Source organism: Zea mays, chromosome 1 (assembly GCF_902167145.1).
Source record: "Zea mays cultivar B73 chromosome 1, Zm-B73-REFERENCE-NAM-5.0, whole genome shotgun sequence".
Classification (NCBI taxonomy): domain Eukaryota; kingdom Viridiplantae; phylum Streptophyta; class Magnoliopsida; order Poales; family Poaceae; genus Zea; species Zea mays.
Window position 1 is genome coordinate 208560566 of NC_050096.1, and position 24448 is coordinate 208585013.

General features: G+C 39.9%; 1 protein-coding gene and 3 non-coding genes across 4 annotated transcripts; 2 read left to right on the plus strand and 2 right to left on the minus strand.

Annotated features, from left to right (window-relative positions):
- Positions 1-347: 347 nt before the first annotated feature.
- Positions 348-10693, plus strand: LOC118476112 (photosystem I assembly protein Ycf3). Its single transcript, XM_035964228.1, has 3 exons — positions 348-8160; positions 8894-9123; positions 9855-10693. The coding sequence occupies exons 1-3, from the start codon at positions 8037-8039 to the stop codon at positions 10011-10013; spliced, it is 513 nt and encodes a 170-aa protein (XP_035820121.1). The 5' UTR covers positions 348-8036; the 3' UTR covers positions 10014-10693.
- Positions 4293-4365, minus strand: TRNAF-GAA (transfer RNA phenylalanine (anticodon GAA)). Its single transcript has one exon. It is a non-coding gene; the product is annotated as a tRNA-Phe (tRNA).
- Positions 6078-6150, plus strand: TRNAT-UGU (transfer RNA threonine (anticodon UGU)). Its single transcript has one exon. It is a non-coding gene; the product is annotated as a tRNA-Thr (tRNA).
- Positions 7356-7442, minus strand: TRNAS-GGA (transfer RNA serine (anticodon GGA)). The gene has a single exon. It is a non-coding gene; the product is annotated as a tRNA-Ser (tRNA).
- Positions 10694-24448: the final 13755 nt, after the last annotated feature.

Here is a 24448-nt window from a genome sequence, read left to right on the forward strand (position 1 = left end):
GGGGGCTCAGCAGGAAGAGGATTGTACCATGAGAGAAGCACAGAGGTCAACCCGCTTCAAATATGGAACATGGATTCTGGCAATGCAACGGAGTTGGGTCCTCATATCGATCCGAATGAATCAGTCTTTCTACAGAGGTCAATCTTTGCCTATTAGGCAAGAGGATAGCAAGTTCGAAATTCTGTCTCGGTAGGACATGGATTTCTATTACTATGAAATTCATAAATTAGTTAATGGGGGGGCTACCATTATCCTTTTTCTTGTATGTGTTCCTAAGAGAAGGAATTTGTCCATTTCATGTTTCGAGGTCTCAAAAAAAGGGCGTGGAAACAGATAGAAACTCTTTATTATATTGATGCTTTATCACATTGCCTTTTTTTTATGATGTAATTCATAGACCATACATATGGGAATCCTATATCTTTCTTATTCTTCTTCCTTCTATCTATCATCCCTCCTTTTATCCACATCCCTTTAGTTTTGCTTCACAGCCTAGAATCAGGTTTCTTTTGTAGAGAAAAAAATGCAGTTGCTACAACTATATGATAGATCTACTCATTTTTGATAGATGTATTTATTCACATAGTGACTGTTTCTTAGTTAGGATCTCGACAATACGAAGCAATAGGTTGGTTATTAGTTAATTTTCTATCATTACTAAGTTTTTTTCCATTTTTGACCCTAAAGAAAAAACTAACGAGTCACACACTAAGCATAGCAATTATATTAAAAGATTTCTTAATTTTCATTAAATCTTATAGAAAGAGGGATACTTTCTTCTTTTTTTTAGGGATTTTTGGAAAAACAAGGTTCTTGTCTTTTTTATTCTATCACTGGGCGGAATGGGAAGACATGGTTAGTTATTCTTCTTCTACGAATATCCAAATTTTGACACCTAATACTCCATAGATAGTTCGAATTGGATAGCAGCAATAATCAATTTTAGCGCGAATTGTTTGGAGGGGTAGTCTACCCTTTTTGATGCATTCGGCACGTGCAATTTCTTTTCCTGCTAGACGACCCGCAATTTGGATTTTTATTCCCTTTATATCCGCTTTTTTAGTTAATTCAATAGCTTTTTTCATTGCTTTTCGGAATGAAACTCTATTTTTTAATTGGAAAGCTATATATTCCGCAAGAATATTAGGTTGTCTATAAGGTTCTTTAACCTTTTCGATAGCAATATTAAGTCTCTGGTTTACAGAATTAACTTCCTTTTGGAGATCTTTCTCTAATTCTTCGATTGCTCCCTTTTTCTTTAATAAGTTGGGGAATCCAATATGGATTATGACGTGGATTGTATCGATTTCTTTTTGAATTTCTATATGTGTAATTACTTCAGAACTTGAGTCTGATTCCATTTTTCTATTCGAGCCTTTTTTCCTATTCTTTTGTATATAGTTCTTGATACAATTCCGTATTTTTTTATCTTCCTGTAGACCTTCAGAATAATTTTTTGGTTGTGCGAACCAAAAGGAATGGTGATTTTGGGTTGTACCAAGTCTGAAACCGAGTGGATTTATTTTTTGTCCCATATTTTTCTATTATATTTCTTTTTTTTTACTGGGAATCGAAATCTTAGATTGATCTAAAGATTATTTTGATTTCTTTACTATATTTAGTACAATTGTTATATTACACATCGTTTTTTTTTATAGAATAACTACGTCCTCGAGCTCGAGGTCTGAATTTTTTCATAATAGTACTCCTACTGACTTCGGCTTTAGTGATGAATTTAAAGTGAAGCGAAAGAGTTTTCTTTGTATAAGAATTAGGTCTATATCATATCTAAATAGAAGGGAAATCAAAAAGAAGGGAAGTGGGGATTACATTGGATGAATCCTTAAGGAAGACATATCACAAAAGAAATAAAGGCTAAAGTAAGCGCTCCTTGCCTTTGGTTTGAGCAAAACGGATTCTTGTTTCACCGAGGAAAAGAGAGAAGTTCTGGATAAATTGACAATGTCAACTTGAATTGACTAATTCAGTTCCGCCTATTCCACATTAATGGGAGTACATTTATGTTTCTGCTTCACGAATATGATATTTTTTGGACATTTCTAATAATAGCAAGCCTTATTCCTATTTTGGTATTTTGGATTTCAGGACTTTTAGCCCCGGTTAGTGAAGGACCAGAGAAGCTTTCTAGTTATGAATCGGGTATAGAACCCATGGGGGGGGCTTGGTTACAATTCCGAATACGCTATTACATGTTTGCGCTAGTTTTTGTTGTTTTTGATGTGGAAACAGTCTTTCTCTACCCTTGGGCAATGAGTTTCGACGTATTGGGTGTATCCGTTTTTATCGAAGCTTTCATTTTTGTGCTTATCCTAGTTGTTGGTTTAGTTTATGCATGGCGAAAAGGAGCCTTGGAATGGTCTTAACTGAATATTCAGAAAAAAAAAAAGAAGGAAAAGATTCCATTGAGACAATTATGAGTTTGATTGAGTTTCCGTTACTCGACCAAACAAGTTCCAATTCCGTTATTTCAACTACACCAAACGATCTTTCAAATTGGTCAAGACTCTCAAGTTTATGGCCCCTTCTATATGGTACCAGTTGTTGTTTCATTGAATTTGCTTCATTAATAGGCTCACGATTCGACTTTGATCGTTATGGATTGGTACCAAGATCAAGTCCTAGACAAGCGGACCTAATTTTAACAGCTGGTACGGTAACAATGAAAATGGCTCCATCTTTAGTGCGATTATATGAGCAAATGCCTGAACCGAAATACGTCATTGCTATGGGAGCCTGTACTATTACAGGGGGCATGTTCAGTACAGATTCCTATAGTACTGTTCGAGGAGTTGATAAGTTAATTCCTGTGGACGTCTACCTGCCGGGTTGCCCGCCTAAACCAGAGGCTGTTATAGATGCCCTAACAAAACTTCGTAAGAAGATAGCGCGAGAAATAATTGAGGATCGAACTCTATGTCAAAGTCAAAAGAAAAATAGATCTTTTACTACCCGTCACAAACTTTATGTTCGGCGCAGTACTCACACTGGAACTTACGAACAAGAATTGCTCTATCAATCACCATCTACTTTAGATATATCTTCTGAAACTTTTTTCAAATCCAAAAGTTCAGTATCTTCCTACAAATTAGTGAATTAGGAGGGGTTCTTTTGTGCAGAAAAAGAAAGAAAAGAGCAGTACAATCTTTCAAACTTGCATTTGAAATGTGAAATATTTATACAAAGGGGGAGAGATCAAGACAATGCAGCAGGGTTGGTTATCTAATTGGCTAGTTAAACATGACGTGGTTCATAGGTCTTTGGGCTTCGATCATCGAGGAGTAGAGACTTTACAAATAAAAGCGGGGGATTGGGATTCCATTGCTGTCATTTTATATGTATATGGTTACAATTATTTACGTTCCCAATGTGCTTATGACGTAGCACCCGGTGGATCTTTAGCTAGCGTGTATCATCTTACGAGAATACAGTATGGTATAGATAACCCAGAAGAGGTATGCATAAAAGTCTTTGCCCAAAAGGATAATCCTAGAATCCCGTCTGTTTTCTGGGTTTGGAGAAGTGCCGATTTTCAAGAACGCGAATCTTATGATATGGTGGGAATTTCTTATGATAATCATCCACGTCTTAAACGTATCTTAATGCCTGAAAGTTGGATAGGCTGGCCCTTACGTAAGGACTATATAACCCCCAATTTCTATGAAATACAAGATGCTCATTGAGTGATAATAAATTCATGTTCACTTATACAACACAATTCCAGATTTTATTCAAGTCAAGGAATATTTTGACGTTCTGTTCCTAGACGAAACGAAATACTTAGAATATAATATTCTAATTAATTCCTATTATACAAAAAGGTCCAGATAGACTGAACAAAAAGGGCTTCATTTCTATTTTCCAATTTGGAAAATCACATATTTGTTTCCTTCGTATGAACAGAAAAATACAATGACTCAAAGAAGTTCCTACCACGAACTTTGTACCGCGCATATTACTTAGAACAACTGGGAAAGTAGGATAAGCAAGAATAAAAAAAAAATATATTCTTCGGAATAGCGGTATACAAAATTAATAAGAAATGCAAAATGAAGAAAAGGGCACCTAATCTCACCTCTTTCTATACCATAAAGAACCAGAGATTTAAACCCTTTTTTTAAAAGAAAAAGAAGTGTTTAGAGATTTATCTACTTACTCTAGAGATTTATCTACTTACTCTAGACTAAAGACTAAGTAGATTTTTAATAAATATTTACCCCAATCCATCTCAAAATATTTGTATCAATATCTATTCAGTAGATCCTTTTTTTCTGTGCCAGGAACCAGATTTGAACTGGTGACACGAGGATTTTCAGTCCTCTGCTCTACCAACTGAGCTATCCTGACCCTTTCTTGTGCATCATCTTAGTAAAGTATTTGCATCTATGTCAATTAAAGGGACTAAAAAATCAATAAAGTATTCCATTCAAAATTAGGAAATGGGGAGGGGTAGTCCTATGCATTGTGGATGGCTTACTTAATAATACTTAAAAAAACGAATTAATAATCGAGATTCCTTGCCGATACTCTACTCTAATAAATAAAAAAGAAATAAAAAAGAAATCATCTATTTAATGAATAGCATAAGATTCATTGAGTTCTTGTCGCACTCCTTTGTGAAAGAGTAGAATGAGAAAGCTAGTGAATCTTAAACCCATTGATAAAAGAAAAAAAGGATAACAACTATGGTTAGGGAATAAAAGAGGGTTTGGGGATAGAGGGACTTGAACCCTCACGACTTATAAAGTCGACGGATTTTCCTTTTACTAGAAATTTCATTGTTGTCAGTATTGACATGTAGAATGGGACTCTCTCTTTATCCTCGTCCGATTAATCCACTTTTAAAAATTAAAAGATCTCGAAAACAATGAATTGAAGGATTTGATTACTCAATATTTGATTGGAATAGATTCACAATAATTCTAAAAAAAAATTATGAATTTTCTATTTCATAATCATTCCTAATTTCATTCTAAAAATAAAATAAAGAACCTATATTATAATATGGGTTCTGTGATTAATCGTTATTACTTCGATTCATTAGAACAGCTTCCATTGAGTCTCTGCACCTATCCTTTCCTTTGGGTTCTAGTTTGAGAACCACTTGTTTTTCAAAAAAGGGATTTGGCTCAGGATTGCCCATTTTTCATTCCAGGGTTTCTCTGAATTTGGAAGTTACCACTTAGCAGGTTTCCATACCAAGGCTCAATACAATCAAGTCCGTAGCGTCTACCGATTTCGCCATATCCCCATTTTACTTTTCTTTGAAACCAGGATTCCTTGTATAATTTAATCCATCTCTTAGTTTTTTTTGAATCATTGAATTCATTATTCGACGTAGTCTAGCAACTCATCTCTATTTGAGACACCCCGCTCGCTTATTGCAATTCAGAATTGCATTGATTTTATCGTTGATATATTTGCAATTCAATCGGAATGAATATATCCAAAAGTTTTTCTCTCTCCCGCCTCCCTCCTTCCTTTTTTAGAGTATTCCAAATCATACTATAACGCTTGATATTCATTCTTTTTTTCTAAACTGAATTAGAAATTTCATTTGCTATGATTCTATCTTCTCCTTAGTGAACTATTTATCCTTAAATTATTAACAAATAAAAAAACAAAATATCTCAAAAATGTATATAATGATCAAATGAAAATGCCAATCTCTTGGCATTTTCTCTTTATTATATTATTCATATATATTCTTCTTTTTCTTCTTTTCTATGTATTAGATTATTCCTCCGAGCCATATCAAATTGAAAATATCTGAAATCAAATTCAATATAGAATTTGGAATAGATTCTATTAAAAAAATCCATTTGCGAATTAGAGAAATAAAAAGAAAGTTCAATAAATTCTATAATCCTATTTAAGAATATCATTTAGTTAAGCATATCAAGCTAACTTTATCTTTATGAAATTCTAGTATTTTTTTTTCTATCTAAGTGGAACTTCCAATTTAGAACTAGTTAATAACTAAGATTAATAATTAAGATCTGACATTTTACAGATTCCCTATATATATTTTTATTTGTTACACTATTTCTGTTATGTAAGCCCACTTAGCTCAGAGGTTAGAGCATCGCATTTGTAATGCGAGGGTCATCGGTTCAAATCCGATAGTCGGCTTTTTTTTCTATCGATGTTCTATGAACAAGAATTTCTCTTTTTCTCCGAATAAAATGGGGAATCCAGGGTCTATTATGTCGTTTTACCTTACAATTTTGCTAGATACAAAGCATAAAAATAAATAATATATATACAAAAAATCCAGATGTTGATGAAATTCCATTTTTTGTGTTACTCCATTTTTTGTGTTACTTTAGTAGATTTTACTCTGTTTATCCTTTAGTTTAATTCTGTTTGAATTTCGCTGTATTCTGTAATGTAAATAGAACGAAATTTATTGTGTAAAATGAAATTTCAATAAAATAAAAAAGGAGTCTTCATGTCCCGTTATCGAGGGCCTCGTTTAAAAAAAATACGCCGTCTGGGAGCTTTACCAGGACTCACTAGAAAAACGCCTAAATCCGGAAGTAATCAGAAAAAGAAATTCCATTCTGGGAAAAAAGAGCAATATCGTATTCGTCTTCAAGAAAAACAGAAATTGCGTTTTCATTATGGTCTGACAGAACGACAATTACTTAGATATGTACATATCGCTGGAAAAGCAAAAAGATCCACAGGTCAGGTTTTACTACAATTACTTGAAATGCGTTTGGATAATATCCTTTTTCGATTGGGTATGGCTTCAACCATTCCTGGGGCCCGACAATTAGTTAACCATAGACATATTTTAGTTAATGGTCGTATAGTTGATATACCAAGCTTTCGTTGCAAACCCCGAGATATTATTACTACGAAGGATAACCAACGATCAAAACGTTTGGTTCAAAATTATATTGCTTCATCCGATCCGGGCAAATTACCAAAGCATTTGACGGTTGACACATTGCAATATAAAGGACTAGTAAAAAAAATTCTAGATAGGAAGTGGGTCGGTCTCAAAATAAATGAGTTGTTAGTTGTAGAATATTATTCTCGCCAGACTTGAACTTAACGAAAAAAGGAAAGGTTCATAGAATTTTTTTCCCCTTCCCCTTTCCCCGAACTAAATCGACCTAAGGCTCTTAATTCGTATTTTCCCGTTCACCTAGCAGAAATAGATTAACCCTAGGATACTTTTTTCTTTTTTGTTATTTCCTCGATGTGTATTTTACATACCACAGTAATTTGCTATAGAGAATTTCTATTAATTAAAGGTATTATTGTTGGAATAAATTGTTATTTAATTTGATACATTGTGATCGCTAACATTGATGAATTAAGAGAAACGGAAAGAGAGGGATTCGAACCCTCGGTAAACAAAAGTCTACATAGCAGTTCCAATGCTACGCCTTGAACCGCTCGGCCATCTCTCCTACATAATCTTATTATGGAAAATAAACTGAGTGAATAGCGAGTTTTCGTATTCCTGCAGTACAGGTACAGCCACAACGGCTCGGGAATTCCATGGCTCTATTGGATTGGATGGAAAAATTCCTTTTCATCTAAGTGGAAGGATCCTGTATTTTTTTACTAGGAATTCTGCTCCCTCGAAAAGTTTTTCTTTGGGGAAAACCAAAATAAAAAGAGAATGGAAGAATTCTTCTTATTCCATAAGAAAATAAAGGAACCCTAGAATTCCATTTGCATAAGGTACATTACGCCATACAATCTAAATATAAAAGGGGTATGGGGCAATTAATGACTTTGAAAACGCGAAATAGCTGATGAGGGAAGTTGTTGTTGAGAAATAGGAAAGTGGAATGAAATCCAGTCTTAGTCAAATATTTCATATCTCTTCTCTTCTTGTCCAAACAGAAGGAAAAGGAGACAATTTGAGCTGAGCGGAAAATCCATATCTCTCTTATCCATTTAGAGCATATGGATCGATTTATAAGAATCGAATGTTTTGTTTTTATGTTATTTTGTGATAGAATGAAAAGAATTCTATATAGAATGGGTTGGGAATTATGCCTAGATCCCGTATAAATGGAAATTTCATTGATAAGACCTCCTCGATTGTAGCCAATATTTTATTGCAAATAATTCCGACAACCTCCGGGGAAAAAAGGGCATTTACTTATTATAGAGATGGTGCGATTTGACTCTTTTTTTTAGCCCTACCTATATCTCATTCTTACGAGAAAGAGAGAGGGTTCGCATAGAGAGAACAAAATTAGTAAAGGAAACCCGCGCTTGGGGAAGGTGAGGTGAACTAACAATTCCTTCTGTCGTGTATCCTCGATTGATGTGGCCTCAGATGCTTCAATTGTAGATTTGAGTATTGAGCGAAAGGTTACACCTACAGGATAGGTTCTGTATTACAGGGCAATCCGACTCTACTAGTACCAATAGGCAGCATAGGGGAGAAAAGCACTACACCACGAAATAGGAATCAACAAGAGAAAAACTTTGTTAGAAATTAGCCCTTTCCTGATTGGTATCAGGGTTGGGAAGAATGGTTGGGATAACAAACAACCATCAGGTTTGTACTTTGGATACCCTTATAACCATCAAAGGTCGTTGAAGTGGCTAATTCCTCTAAATAGGAGGCGTTGAGAACAAAGAAATTCTTGGAGCTATCGTTTTCCTCTAGCATTAATATAATTCATTGGTGTTAAGAAAAACCTCTTGGGGGAAGGTTGGCTAGAGATTTCTTGGAAAAATACCAGCCCCCTTCGGTCCATAATGAGATGGGACTAATTCGATTTTTATTCTATAGATTTTTCGCTTAGTACTATGTATAGAAGGGAGAAGCCGTATGAGATGAAAACCTCATGTACGGTTTTGGAACGGAGATTTTTTGAATAGAATGAACGACCGTAACGGATGTTGGCTCAATCCGAAGGAAATTATGCGGAAGCTTTGCAGAATTATTATGAAGCTACGCGACTAGAAATTGATCCCTATGATCGAAGTTATATACTATATAACATAGGCCTTATACACACAAGCAATGGAGAGCATACAAAGGCTTTGGAATATTATTTCCGGGCGCTAGAACGAAACCCCTTCTTACCGCAAGCTTTTAATAATATGGCCGTGATCTGTCATTACGTGCGACTATCTCCACTATAGAAAGAAGAAAAAAAAGAAAGGAGGAAATTTTCTAGTGAATACTAGAAAAGAGGGCTTTCTACATAGGGATCGTCAAAACAACGATTTTACCCTATCAGCTGTAGGAAGGAAGGACACTTCACGAGAATCAAAATAGGAAGAAAGTAGAGCCTATACTACTATTCTATGGATAAAGCTGAAATTGATAGAGAAAACACCGTAAAGATCAATTAGTGAGCGACTGGGTCGATACAACTAAAAAAAACTGCTTCATTATACCACGATATGGGACAAAATTTAGGAATCCGCTTATGTAATAAAGCCGATCCACTAAGGGATTAAGCAGCGGTGTAGTATCAGATCCCAAAGATAGTAAGTTCTTTTTTCTTTCTTATGGAAAAAGGTCTTTTTCCAGGATTCTATAGAAATTTCATATATGAAAGAAACGAAACCGAGATAGTTACCTTTCAGAAAATTCGAACGAAGGATATAGGTCTATCTATGCTTCATTCTTCTGAAGGTGGGAGAAAAGATCAAACTGATTATTGATCAAAATTAGGGTTTGAAACTTAGGTAATTAACTTCTTCTGCTTAACCCAAGAAGAAATTGGATTGATTTTTGAGAAATCGAATTCAGTTAAGATAGGGGAAATTAAGATAGCAATTTCTGAGCCGTATGAGGTAGGAAACTCTCAAGTACGGTTCTAGGGAAAGGAACTGCCTATTCCAACCGAGGAGAACAGGCCATTCTACAGGGCGATTCGGAAATTGCGGAAGCTTGGTTTGATCAAGCTGCTGAGTATTGGAAACAAGCTATAGCGCTTACTCCAGGAAATTATATTGAAGCACAGAACTGGTTAAAGATTACGAAGCGCTTTGAATTTGAATAAGACCACTCTCCATTTTCATAAAAAGGGTGGTTTGGTTGAAAATCAAATCAAGAATTTCATTATATCCCTTTCTTCTACCTTCAATTTTATATCATATTTCATAAGGATAAACAATAGGGATAGGCTCTGGAACAGAAGTAATAAAGTACATAAAAATCGGCAATCTAAATATTCCTACCTAATATATCAGGACGGTCTTATTAATAATTCTAATGAGTTATCTTGGAATTTTGAATCGAATCAAAAAATCTATATTATGCTCACTCAAGGAAAGTAGATGTAGATAGGGGCTTATACCCTCAGAAAAAAAATACACCAGCTTCTTAAATTAAAACGTAAAAAAAGATTTTTTTGTTATGTCGGGAAATAATTTTCCAGAATAACCAATGTCCGTTAGGCACCTAATCCTTATGTCATAATAGATCCGAACACTTGCCTCGGATTGACTTCAATATATAATTGCTCCAGTGAATAACTAAAAAAAAAATAGAAGGACGGTAGATAGTAAAGAAAAGGACTAATCATAATATCTATCTTTAAAAGATTCAATAAAAAGACAGTTGGCGGGTCTCTTTGTATGTCTTGTCCGGAAAGAGGAGGACTTAATGATTATTCGTTCGTCGGAACCAGAAGTTAAAATTGCTGTGGATAGGGATCCTATAAAAACATCTTTTGAGGAATGGGCCAGACCCGGGCATTTCTCAAGAACAATAGCTAAGGGCCTCGATACTACCACTTGGATCTGGAACCTACATGCTGATGCTCACGATTTCGATAGTCATACCGGTGATTTGGAGGAGATCTCCCGAAAAGTCTTTAGTGCTCATTTCGGCCAACTCTCCATTATCTTTCTTTGGTTGAGTGGCATGTACTTCCACGGTGCCCGTTTTTCCAATTATGAAGCATGGCTAAGCGATCCTACTCACATTGGACCTAGTGCTCAGGTAGTTTGGCCAATAGTAGGACAAGAAATTTTGAATGGTGATGTAGGCGGGGGTTTCCGAGGAATCCAAATAACCTCTGGTTTTTTTCAGATTTGGCGAGCATCCGGAATAACTAGTGAATTACAACTCTATTGTACCGCAATTGGTGCATTGATTTTTGCATCGTTAATGCTTTTTGCCGGTTGGTTCCATTATCACAAAGCCGCTCCCAAATTGGCCTGGTTCCAAGATGTAGAATCCATGTTGAATCACCACTTAGCGGGATTATTAGGACTTGGGTCTCTTTCTTGGGCGGGACACCAAATCCATGTATCTTTACCGATTAACCAATTTCTCGACGCTGGGGTTGATCCTAAAGAGATACCACTTCCTCATGAATTTATCTTGAATCGCGACCTTTTGGCTCAACTTTATCCTAGTTTTGCCGAAGGAGCAACCCCTTTTTTCACCTTGAATTGGTCCAAATATGCGGAATTTCTTAGTTTTCGCGGAGGACTAGATCCAATAACCGGTGGTCTATGGTTGAGCGATATTGCACACCATCATTTAGCTATTGCTATTCTTTTCCTGATCGCTGGTCATATGTATAGGACCAATTGGGGTATTGGTCATGGACTTAAAGATATTTTGGAGGCTCATAAGGGCCCATTTACAGGACAAGGCCATAAAGGTCTCTATGAAATCCTAACAACGTCATGGCATGCTCAATTATCTCTTAACCTAGCTATGCTAGGCTCTACAACTATTGTTGTAGCTCATCATATGTACTCTATGCCCCCCTATCCATACCTAGCTACTGACTACGGTACACAACTTTCCTTGTTCACACACCACATGTGGATTGGCGGATTTCTAATAGTTGGTGCTGCTGCACATGCAGCCATTTTTATGGTAAGAGACTATGATCCAACTACTCGATACAACGATCTATTAGATCGCGTCCTTAGACACCGCGATGCAATCATATCCCACCTTAACTGGGTATGTATATTTCTGGGTTTTCACAGTTTTGGCTTGTACATTCATAATGATACCATGAGTGCTTTAGGCCGTCCCCAAGATATGTTTTCGGATACCGCCATACAATTACAACCCATCTTTGCTCAATGGATACAAAATATCCATGCTGGCGCGCCTGGCGTAACAGCTCCTGGTGCAACAACAAGTACCAGCTTAACGTGGGGAGGCGGCGAGTTAGTAGCTATAGGCGGCAAAGTAGCTTTGTTACCTATTCCATTAGGAACCGCAGATTTTTTAGTCCATCACATTCACGCATTTACCATCCATGTGACTGTATTAATACTTTTGAAAGGTGTTTTATTTGCTCGCAGTTCCCGTCTGATACCTGATAAAGCAAATCTTGGCTTTCGCTTCCCTTGCGACGGACCTGGGCGAGGGGGAACATGTCAAGTATCCGCCTGGGATCATGTTTTCTTAGGTCTATTCTGGATGTACAATTCTATTTCGGTAGTCATTTTCCATTTCAGTTGGAAAATGCAGTCGGATGTTTGGGGTACTATAAGTGATCAAGGGATAGTAACTCATATCACAGGGGGAAACTTTGCGCAGAGTTCCATTACGATTAATGGTTGGCTTCGAGATTTCTTGTGGGCACAGGCATCCCAAGTAATTCAGTCTTATGGTTCTTCATTATCTGCATATGGTCTTTTTTTCTTAGGCGCTCATTTTGTCTGGGCTTTCAGTTTAATGTTTTTATTCAGCGGCCGTGGTTATTGGCAAGAACTCATTGAATCTATCGTTTGGGCTCATAACAAATTAAAAGTTGCTCCTGCTACTCAGCCTAGAGCCTTGAGCATTATACAAGGACGTGCTGTAGGAGTAACCCATTACCTTCTGGGTGGAATTGCCACAACATGGGCATTCTTCTTAGCGAGAATTATTGCAGTAGGATAGTGGCTAGGAGGATTTGAAAGGCATTATGGAATTAAGATTTCCCAGGTTTAGCCAAGGCTTAGCTCAGGACCCCACTACTCGTCGTATTTGGTTTGGTATTGCTACCGCACATGATTTCGAAAGTCATGATGATATTACTGAGGAACGTCTTTATCAGAACATTTTTGCTTCTCACTTTGGGCAGTTAGCAATAATCTTTCTATGGACGTCCGGAAATCTGTTTCATGTAGCTTGGCAAGGAAATTTTGAATCATGGATACAGGATCCTTTACACGTAAGACCTATTGCTCATGCCATTTGGGATCCTCATTTTGGGCAACCCGCTGTGGAAGCCTTTACTCGAGGAGGTGCTGCCGGTCCAGTGAATATCGCTTATTCTGGGGCTTATCAGTGGTGGTATACAATTGGATTGCGCACCAATGAAGATCTTTATACTGGAGCTCTTTTTCTATTATTTCTTTCTACGCTATCCTTAATAGGGGGTTGGTTACATCTACAACCCAAATGGAAGCCAAGCCTTTCGTGGTTCAAAAACGCCGAATCTCGTCTGAATCATCATTTGTCAGGACTTTTCGGAGTAAGTTCTTTGGCTTGGACAGGACATTTAGTTCATGTTGCTATTCCCGGATCCAGGGGGGAGTACGTTCGATGGAATAATTTCTTAGATGTATTACCCTATCCCCAGGGGTTGGGTCCCCTTCTGACGGGTCAGTGGAATCTTTATGCCCAAAATCCTGATTCGAGTAATCATTTATTTGGTACCACTCAAGGAGCGGGAACTGCCATTCTGACCCTTCTTGGGGGATTCCATCCACAAACACAAAGTTTGTGGCTGACCGATATTGCTCATCATCATTTAGCTATTGCATTTATTTTTCTCATTGCCGGTCATATGTATCGAACTAACTTCGGAATTGGGCACAGTATCAAAGATCTTTTAGAAGCACATACTCCTCCGGGGGGTCGATTAGGACGTGGGCATAAAGGCCTTTATGATACAATCAATAATTCGATTCATTTTCAATTAGGCCTTGCTCTAGCTTCCTTAGGGGTTATTACTTCCTTAGTAGCTCAACATATGTACTCTTTACCTGCTTATGCATTCATAGCACAAGACTTTACTACTCAAGCTGCTTTATATACTCATCACCAATACATTGCAGGGTTCATCATGACAGGGGCTTTTGCTCATGGAGCTATTTTTTCATTAGGGATTACAATCCGGAACAGAATGAAGATAATGTATTGGCAAGAATGTTAGACCATAAGGAAGCTATCATATCTCATTTAAGTTGGGCTAGCCTCTTCCTAGGATTCCATACCTTGGGCCTTTATGGTTGTTAACCGCCGCCAATATCACAGATACGAACGTGGACGAGCGGCTGTAAATGAGAATTTGTTTCCTCCCGTAACTGTGCCTTTATTTACGCGAACGTGGGGCACGTTTTTCCTTATCTCAAACCGGTGGATATTTAAATGTTGCATGGTTTACGCTATCATGTTACACAGCGTTATGCAGTCGTAAGCGGTGTACACATAGTAATATTCGTTCCCGTGATTCGTGGCCCAAAAGATTCCTTCTATGCATGATTTATGCACATTTCTATATATATTTATGCATGCGTATATTGCCTGTCATATGCATGGCTGACGCATGCTGGCGTACAGTGGGCCGACCGCGACCTGGTTGACGTCCTGGCTGGGGCTTCCCCCACTAACGGAAGCCTAGGGCTTCCATTACCTCTTCCCTATATATATATATATATATATATATATATATGATTTTTTTATGAATTTTGTTATTTTATATGCAATAAAGACTACTCATGTGTACCGGGTATATTCGCTTTTAGAGGCTACGAGATGGATGGATTCATGGATGGCATCTGAATCTTGAGCTGTGGACCACCAGGAATAGGATAGTAGATGGATGTGACGGGATCGTGGACAAAACAATAGGAGTCACAACCCAACCACTCTATGTGGCCAGCCACGGTGCAGTAGTTAGTGTTAGAGATGGCCAAAATGGCCGCCAAGCGCGGCCCGGTCTGTTTTGGGCCTGGCCCGCCAGACACGGTTATAAAATCGGGTCGGACTATCTAAGCACGCGGACTCGAATTTCTATCCGAATTTGGTCTGCAGCGGGTCTAAACGGGCCGGGTTGACCCGTTTAGCACGAAAAAAGCGGACCGAAAGCGGGTTAAGCGGGCCGGTAAGCACGTTTTAATGTAAAAAAGCGAGCTTAACGGGCTTAGGGGTAAACGGCTATGCCGGGCTAACCCACCGTGTCTAGTTTTCTTTCCGAGCCTAGTCCGCTTATTCGTGTCGGGCCAGCCCGGGCCTGCATAGAATCAGGCCGGACCAGGCTCGGACCGGACTCAAACAGCAGGCTTTGTGCCGGGCTCGCAGGCCTCATACTTATTGGTCATCTATAGTTAGTGTGGTGGAGGAGAGCCAAATCACGACGGAGCGTAGGAATGATGGTCTTGCTGTGCATGCCGACGGCAGCTCGAGCCAAACCGTTCCGAGGGATTTCCAGTGTGTCTTCGGATTGGGCCACCCATGCGACCCAAGTACGACCAACGCTAATCTATGGCTAATTGTTGTCTCTTAGTCTAAACTAATGAATCGTTAGTCTCACTAGATACGTATAGCAGTGCTCCTTCGAATTAATCGCCAATAATTAATCAAGGACTTTCGCCTAACCTTGACCAGATAGCTTCATTGTTGATGCTACATGTATACATGTCCAGCCGGATCGGGCTAGCCGAACAGCCCGAAGCACGGCATAGATTTAGCCTAGCCTGAATCTAGGACGTCACGTAGAGAAGCAGGCCGGTGTCGCTCCGGCCCGTTTTATCGGGCCTTGCCTGGGCCTAAGAGGCAGTATGGCGGGGCTAGGCTCGACACGGTCCGATTTTATTTTTTCTAATTTTTTCATACAAATACATATGTTATACTTGAATATAGAGTATAAAACACAAAAAAACATATATGTTTTGTTGATTATGTGGTTGTAAATATGTTTAGAGCTTAAAACTATGATTTAAACCCTTATATATGCATATTTTTACCATTTAAACAATATAAACAGTTATAGGCCCGTTAGGCCTGTCGGACCATGAGCGAGCCGGGCACGATTATTAACATATCGGGCCGTGTTTGGGCCTCACTTGTGACCCGTGGGTCGGCATGGCACGGCCCGCTAGCTCATCTCGGTCGGACCGTCACGGTTCTAATTAGTGTCGGGCCTTGCTAGGCCCGGGCTGGCCCGCTTGGCCCATTTGACATTTATAGCCGCACGGGTGTTTCTGGCATCAGTCGAGGGCGTCCTCGGGAATTATTTTTTTTTTGGGGGGAGGGCTGTGCAAAATTAACTGAACTGTCTATAAGGATATTTGCGTAGCCAATTTTCTCTAGCATTTGTAAATTTTCTCTGGCCTCATACCAATTATATAATCTTTTATTTGAAAATTATTATTATAGTAATATTTTTTTCTAGAAATGAAAATAATATTTGCGTAGCCAATTTTCTCTAGCATTTGTGGCTTCATCGCTATTACCATCTATACATTAATTTTTTCTTGGTGTCTTGGTAGAATGTAAGTAGGACTTCAGTATCTTCAGTTTAGAAAAACTTAAATCAACCAAAGTAACAGTAACTATAATGATTTAGGTGGACAATGAATAGCAGGGACAGGAGTATTAAGGAGCAGTGGCGGATTTAGACCTATGGCCACTAGATCCGGGCCCTACTTTTGGGCCAAACAATTGCTATAGGCCCAAGTACTAGTGTCGGCCCGTAAACCGAGAAAAGCATTCGTCTGTGCGGCTAGCCGGCCACACGGTGCGAGTGGCTGAGCCTCCACGTGCTAGGGTTTCCACTTTGAGTGACGACGCGGTGAGCCTTAGACAACGGCAGTGGCTAGCAAACCAGTAGGTAGGAAGCTGCGCGCGCGAGCCACAATCTAGAAACCGCCGCAGCACCAGGCAGCCGCGAGCGCGTGCGAGCCCGGCAGCCCATACGTCCGCTCCTGTCGACGGCCAAAGCCGTCGGACGTAAGGATTGAACCGTCGGAGATAACCTATGTCCGACGGCATCAACCTATGTCCGACGGTTTTAGGCCGTCGGAGATAAGGCGTCGGAAATAGCCTTATCTCCGACGGCCGCCGTCGGAAATAACCTATCTCCGACGACCGCCTCGGCCCGTCGGAAGAAAAAAAGGTCAACCGTTTTACCGACCAGCTGTGGGTCCCACAACGTTATGTCCGACGGCCTAACTGTAGTCGTCGGACATAAGTGAGCCCTTATGTCCGACGGCTTTAAAAACCGTCGGACATAAGTGAGCCCTTATGTCCGACGGCTACAGTTAGGCCGTCGGACATAATATATTTCAGAAGTTACAAAAAATTCTGTTTTTTAAAAAAACTGACATTTACAAAACAAAAACAGATTTTATGCACATATATACATTCACAATCACAAATATACACATTCACATAAGTATTCACATTCACAATCACAAATATTCTCACATAAATATTAACATTCATAAATTTAACATCAACATATAGGTCCGACGGTTGTTGCAAACTGACATTGTGTCTCATAAACAAGTGTTGTAATCACGGTTGCAAACAAGTGTTGCAAAGTGTTTCACAAATTAACATCACGACACATCAATCATATCCATCGCCTGGATGGTTCGAGTAGCCACCTCCTCCTGCTGGACTATGCGTGTTGAAAAGGTTATTCACCCACGAATGCGATGCGTCGTCTTGACCAGACCCGTCTCCTGGTGCTCCAACTGTAGCGGGTGGTGTCTGAAATCCCTATAACACACGCACATGAAATTGTAACCACTCAGTTTTTCATTTAAACAAATAAGACATCTATGAACATATCACACACTCATATGTGTACATACCATAGGGAATTGTGACGGAGGCGGAGGTGGAGGTGGAGGCGCAAGCATTGGCATCGGAAGTGCAAAGTCCGGAGGCGGCATCCCATAAGTGGGCATCGGGACGCCCGCTTGTTGGGCTAGTTGCTACAAATTATATACAAGTCATTGTTGAGCAAATAAGATACACATCATGTGTTTTACAAAATAAGCTACAAAATGTTACTTCAGCTTACCGAGAGAAGAGCTTGATTTTGGGCCTGGAGGTTTGCATAATACTCGTCCCTCTTCTTCTGGTACTCGGCTTGTTGCCTCTGGTACTCAGATTGTTGCCTCTGGTACTCCAATTGTTCCCTCAAGACTGATTGATGGTACTCTACCTGTTGACGCAACACTGCCATCTCTATGTCGTGGGCGGATGATCGTGAACGGGACGACTGTGAAGACGACGATGTGGACTGTCGTCCACGGCGTCTCAGCTCTCTGGAATCAATCGTAGAATCAAAAATACCCAACCTACAAGAGTGAACCATGCACTTAGTATAGTAACTCATGCCTCAGTTGAATCGCAAGCATATGATGACAATTTTGAAATCCAAATCAAATAATCTCACCGTCCGTGGGCTTGTCCTCCTCCGCTAGCATATGCTGCCTGAGGGTCGATTGGTTGGCTCCTCCAATCGTACTCCTGCCCATGGCGTTGAACCATCTCCTGCCCATACGAAGCCTGGAGGCAAACAATATCAAATATAAGTGCATAACCCCTATGCCCTTGCAAACAATATCAAACACATAATAGATTATCAAAAACTCACTAGACGGTCGGTGGCCGTCTGAGTGCATAACACATCAGGATTCTGAGGATCAGAACCCCTATGCCCTTGCATATATACCTCCACATCCGTGAGCGTACGACCGGATTTGACTTCCTGTACATAAAAGTTACAATGACACATTTCTATGTAATTCAAAAGTTACAACAAACTGTGACTTACCATTCGCTTAGCCAAGCGCACATGACAATCACCGCCATAGTTGTGGAACGACTCAGTCCCACGGTTTCCCCTGTTCCTTTCGGAAATGGCACGAAACTCAGGGGAAGCCCACCATCTGCACAATGTCCGATAACCCTCTGATCGGGTGGCCATCCACGGCACCGACACCTACATGAAATTTTTTAAATAAAGCAAGCAAATACATGGCTTCGTGCGATATGAGAGGCAAGAACCTGTTTACCTCTAGGTATTGCTCCTCCGTCAAGTAAATTGATGACCACTCGGCCTTGGTATTTGGCATCGGTCGATCATCAGCATTTGCTCTGTACCATGCCTTTATAGCCTGAATTCGTGCATAGTACATTGCATCTGCAACGACATCGTTCGCGTTATACTCAAACACGTAACGAGCGTTCATATCATATGATCCATCGTCCGGCAACTTGTACCGTTTCTGCAAAAAAAAAATTAGTGTTATCATAAAAGCAAACATATATGGAATAACTAAAATAGTATAAATAATTCATACCCAGAATACATCCCAAACTAGTGCCTGTGTGTTGCCAAACGTTCTACAGACACCATAGCGATAATGCTCCCAAGTGGTGGCGGGGACAGACTCGCCAGTAGGCAAAGTCACAACACCAGGCCAGTGCAGACGAACAAGATTACCAAGGACCATGTTCACCTGCCTGTAGTGTCCTGTGCCTGTGAACGAGTCGTCGATCCAAGTCCTGCCAATAGTATAAACAATGTGGAAATTAAAACATAACTTTCAATAACATTTAAGCAAAGACATGTCACTCACTTTCCACTAGGCTTTATCAAAACCCGAGATTCGGGTGGAAGCTCTGGAGGTGGTCCAACAAAATGCAGCTTCCTCGTTCTCCTAACTCGAGAAGTTCCAGACCCAGCTGCGGAATCTCCACCAGCCCCAGAATCCCCAGCCCCAGAATCCCCACCAGCATCGTCTCCAGCATCATCTCCCACATTATCTCCACCATCATCTTCAACATCATCTCTTGCATGATCCTCTACCACTGGTTCCTCAATTTCAGCATCCTATGAAACAAATACCTTACATCATACAATATTAAGTAACTCAAATAATGTAATTTAACAAATAACTTACATCTTGTGCAGGCAAATGTTCTGCCAGCGCTCTCCGTCTGCTCATGGTAGAACCTGTGCCCTAAAAAACTGAATCCTCACCCCTCGAGCTGCTCCTCGAGCTACTCCTCGTCCCAAGCAAACTACGTGCAAAAGACTTCATTTTCTTTGACATCCTATTTTAACAACAACAAGTTAGTACATAAATCGACAATAAAATATGCAACAAAATCATAAAATATGCAATAAAATCATAAAATATGCAATAAAATCATGATCCATACTCGTCAATCGTAATCTAATCAAAATCAGGATCTAGTTTCTTTCGTCGATTTAATGGACGCCAAGTAGCTTTCTTCTTTCTCGTCACTCGTTTTCGTTTTGGAGGAACCTCTACATCATTTTGATCACCTAATAAAGATTCTTCCAACATTTCAGTTTGTACATTAAACGTGCTTGTAAGTTCTTCGTCTTGGAAAATCCCAGCAGCCCCCACTTCGTGCTCGATTTGACTTTCAACATAACCAGCATCACCAGGAGCATATAGTCGTTCACGAGGATTAACTTTGTACACTACCCTCCAATCAACCAAACCCTTTTTCTTAGATGGATATGTCATATAATACACCTGCTCGCATTGGTGGGCAAGGATTATAGTGTCGTGGCCTTTTAATCTATCGTTGTCTTTGACTTCCACCATGCCATATTGATTTTCTCGCGTTGAGTTTGGAGAAAACCAATCACAATCGAAGAACACCACTTTGAGTTGTTTATCTCCAAAAAACTTGTACTCGATTATATCATTAATGACTCCATAATAATTAGTCACCTTCCCTTCATCATCGACAACTCTAGTTACAACTCCAGAATTTGTCGTGGCTGCTAGAGGATGATCATCTTCGAACCTTGTGGAACGGAATCTAAAACCATTGACATCATACCGACCATAACGTCTGCCAGTTACTGCTCCTAGGGATAATTGTCGAAGGTCCGGGTGTATATTGTCATTTTTATCTACATAATCTCGAAACCAACACAAGAAATTAAGTCCCCATCTTTTCCCTCTCGACGAATCTGGTCACATTCACAGCCAGAGATGCAATTTTGAGAATCAAATTCCCTGTTAGTACAAGGAAACAAACCTTTTAGTATCACAACAAAAATTCTAGCGGCAATGACTAAAATAAAGTTTACACTTACAGGAGAAACTGACTCATATCTTCCATGTTGTTATACATGTAGAGTAAAGCAGTCTTCCATTCGTCGTTGGTGAAACAATATGTTGTGATGGGTCCTACAGTTTTGCCCCTCCATTGAAAAATTTCAATATCACTGATAGGGGGCTCGTCGACATGATACCGCAACGTAGGGGCATTGACATTGTGTTCCTCTGCAAAGTACAGGCACGTGAACGATGCTATCTCTTTGTATTTGAATTCTTAAGCGATGCACCCTTCAACTCGTCTCTTATTACCAACCATTGCACGTAGCTTCTTTAGTGTCCTTTCGATGTGATACATCCATCTATATTGCACAGGACCTCCTACCTTAGCTTCGTATGGTAGGTGAACAAGTAGATGTTGCATCGGATTGAAGAAACCTGGTGGAAATATTTTTTCAAGTTTGCATACCAAAATCGGTATTTGTTGCTCAAGCTTCTCCATCATCTCTTTCTTTATTTCTTTAGCACAAAGATGTCTATAAAAGTAGCTTAGCTCCGCTAATGCTTTCCAGACATCATTTTTTACAAAACCACGAAACATAACAGGAAGGAGTCTTTCCATTATTATGTGGTAGTCATGACTCTTCAACCCAGAAAACTTGCCCGTCTTCAAATTCACCGACCTTCTAAAACCCACGGCGTAACCATCTCGGAACTTTAAGTTTTTCAACCATTTCATCAATTGTTTCTTCCTTTTAGGTTTAATACTGAAAGGAGCACGTGGCTTCTTCTGATTCTCTCCTATCTCCATAGTTGGTCTTCTACATATTAAGGCCAAGTCTTTCCTAGCCTTAGGGTTGTCTTTTGTTTTGTCAGTGATATTCATGCAAGTGCTGATAATGCTTTCACCCATATTTCGTTCCTGGTGCATGACATCAATGTTATGCATTAGAATCAAGGCTTTCATATAAGGGAGTTCCCATAGACCACATTTGTGAGTCCAATTATGCTCGGTTCCATAACCTTCAAAACGATTTCCATGTTCGTTTAGTTTCAAATCATTAAGTCTCGCGAGAATCTCTGGACCACTTAGACGCTTGGGTGGTCCCCTCGTCACAATCGTGTCCTTTTTAAAAGCGTTCCTATCGAACCTGAACGGGTGATCCTCTGGCAAAAAACATCTATGGCAATCGAAGTAACATATCTTTCCACCAAACTTTAGTCGAAAGCATAAAGTGTCTTCAACGCATATCGGACATGTCATAATCCCATGAAAACTCCATCCAGCAAAGATACCATAAGCCATAAAATTATGAATAGACCATAAAAATGCGGCTCTCAGGTTGAACTTCTGTTTCTTGTAACAATCGTACGCCTCTACTCCTTCCCACAAAATTTTCAATTCTTCAATCAGGGGTCTCATCATCACATCGATCTTTGTTCCAGGATGATCCGGACCAGGTATTACAAGACACAAGAAAATAAATTCATATTTCATGCAAAGAGCTGGTGGAAGGTTGTATGGAACAGCAAAGACGGGCCAACATGAGTAGGACATTGCAGTTAGATTGAATGGCGAGAAACCATCTGTTGCCAAACCGAAGCGGACATTCCGCACTTCATTAGCAAAGCTGGAATCAAAAGCATCTAGTGCCTTCCATGCATCTGTATCAGCTGGGTGCACCATGACATTTGGATTCTCACGTACCCCTTCTTTGTGCCACCTCATGTGTCTGGCTGTATTCTTAGAGATGAACAAACGTTTCAACCGAGGTATAAGAGGCATGTAACGAAGCTGCTTACGTGCAATCTTCGTAGTCACGGTCAAACCATCGTCATTTTCAACCTCAACGAATCTACGCTCACCACAAACAGTACACTTCTTCTCACCCGCGGTCTCCTTCCAGAAAAGCATACAATTATTATCACAGACATCGATTTTTTGTAGTCCATACCGAGCCCAGATAACAACTTTTTGGACTGATACATGTCCTTTGGCATCTTGTGATTCTCCGGAAGTATATCACTGATCAAGTTCAAAAGCTCCTTGTAGCAGTTGTTTGAGAATGCAAACTTAGACTTAATAGCCATAAGTCGAGTCACAAATACAAGGACGGTCACTTTTGTGTGCTCATGCAACGGCTCTTCGGAAGCTTTAAGGAGCTCAAAGAACTTCTGAACCTCAGGTGTAGCTGGATCCTCATACTCGGTGTGTTGACCAAGGTTCTCCGAATCGACGGTTAGAAGCTCATGGCGTACATCGTCAAGCATCTCTTCCATCCTATCGTAGTCCTCCTCTTCATGTGACTGAACTTCTGATACAATACAAGGAGGTGGGTCCTCACCGTGGTGCACCCACACCTCATAGCCTGGCATATAACCGTTCTTGCAAAGATCTATCGACATAGTCCTCCTGTCAAGGAAATAAATGTTCCGACACTTGGTACAAGGGCACCTAACATCGGTTCCAGTCTCTGACCGAGCAAAAGCACGGTCGAGAAACGCGTCAGTCTTGGCAACCCACTCACTTGATAGAGCACCTCTTTTCTTCCAACCTTCATACATCCATCGACGATCCTCCTCCATACTAGATACGAGATGTTAACTTGATTAGTTAAGTTAATCATGCCTCTAATCTAATAAACCACACTAATACAAGGAAAATAATTTAACGGGACCCTAAATCATATAAAATAACCTTATTTCCGAGGGCATAATAATTACCCTCAGAAATTAATAATTTAAATTATATAGACACCACTACATAACATTATCATGGGTGACAAATCATATAAAATGACCTTATTTCCGAGGGCATAATAATTACCCTCGGAAATTAAAATTTAAAATTATCTAAGCACCACTAATTAAACGAAAACAAACTAAATTAATTACATAATCAAATTTCGCCATATAATCAAATTTAGGCCCTCGGATATAATAAGATAAACATTATTTAACATACTAACTATTAAATAACAACATTGGAAACTACAAAACAATATTAATATATACAAAATAATATATTAATATTTTGTATTAATATATTAAATACCTTACACCGGCGGTGTGGGCGACGGGGCGAGCAGGGCCGCGGCCGGCGGATGGCGGCAGGCGTCGACGGCGGGCGGGCGGGGCGGTGGGCGTCGACGGTGGGCGAGGCGTCGACGGCGGCGGCGGCGAGCGTCGACGGCGGGCTGGGCGTCGACGGCGGCGGGCAGAGACAGAGAAGAGAGAAGGCGAGCGCGCGTGAAAATGAACCGCGCGCCGGGCCGGGACCGTGTTAAAAAACTTTATCTCCGACGGCTATTAACGAGGCCGTCGGACATAAGATTATATCCGACGGCTACGCTGCCAGCCGTCGGATATAATCTTATGTCCGACGGCCTCGTACATAGCCGTCCGA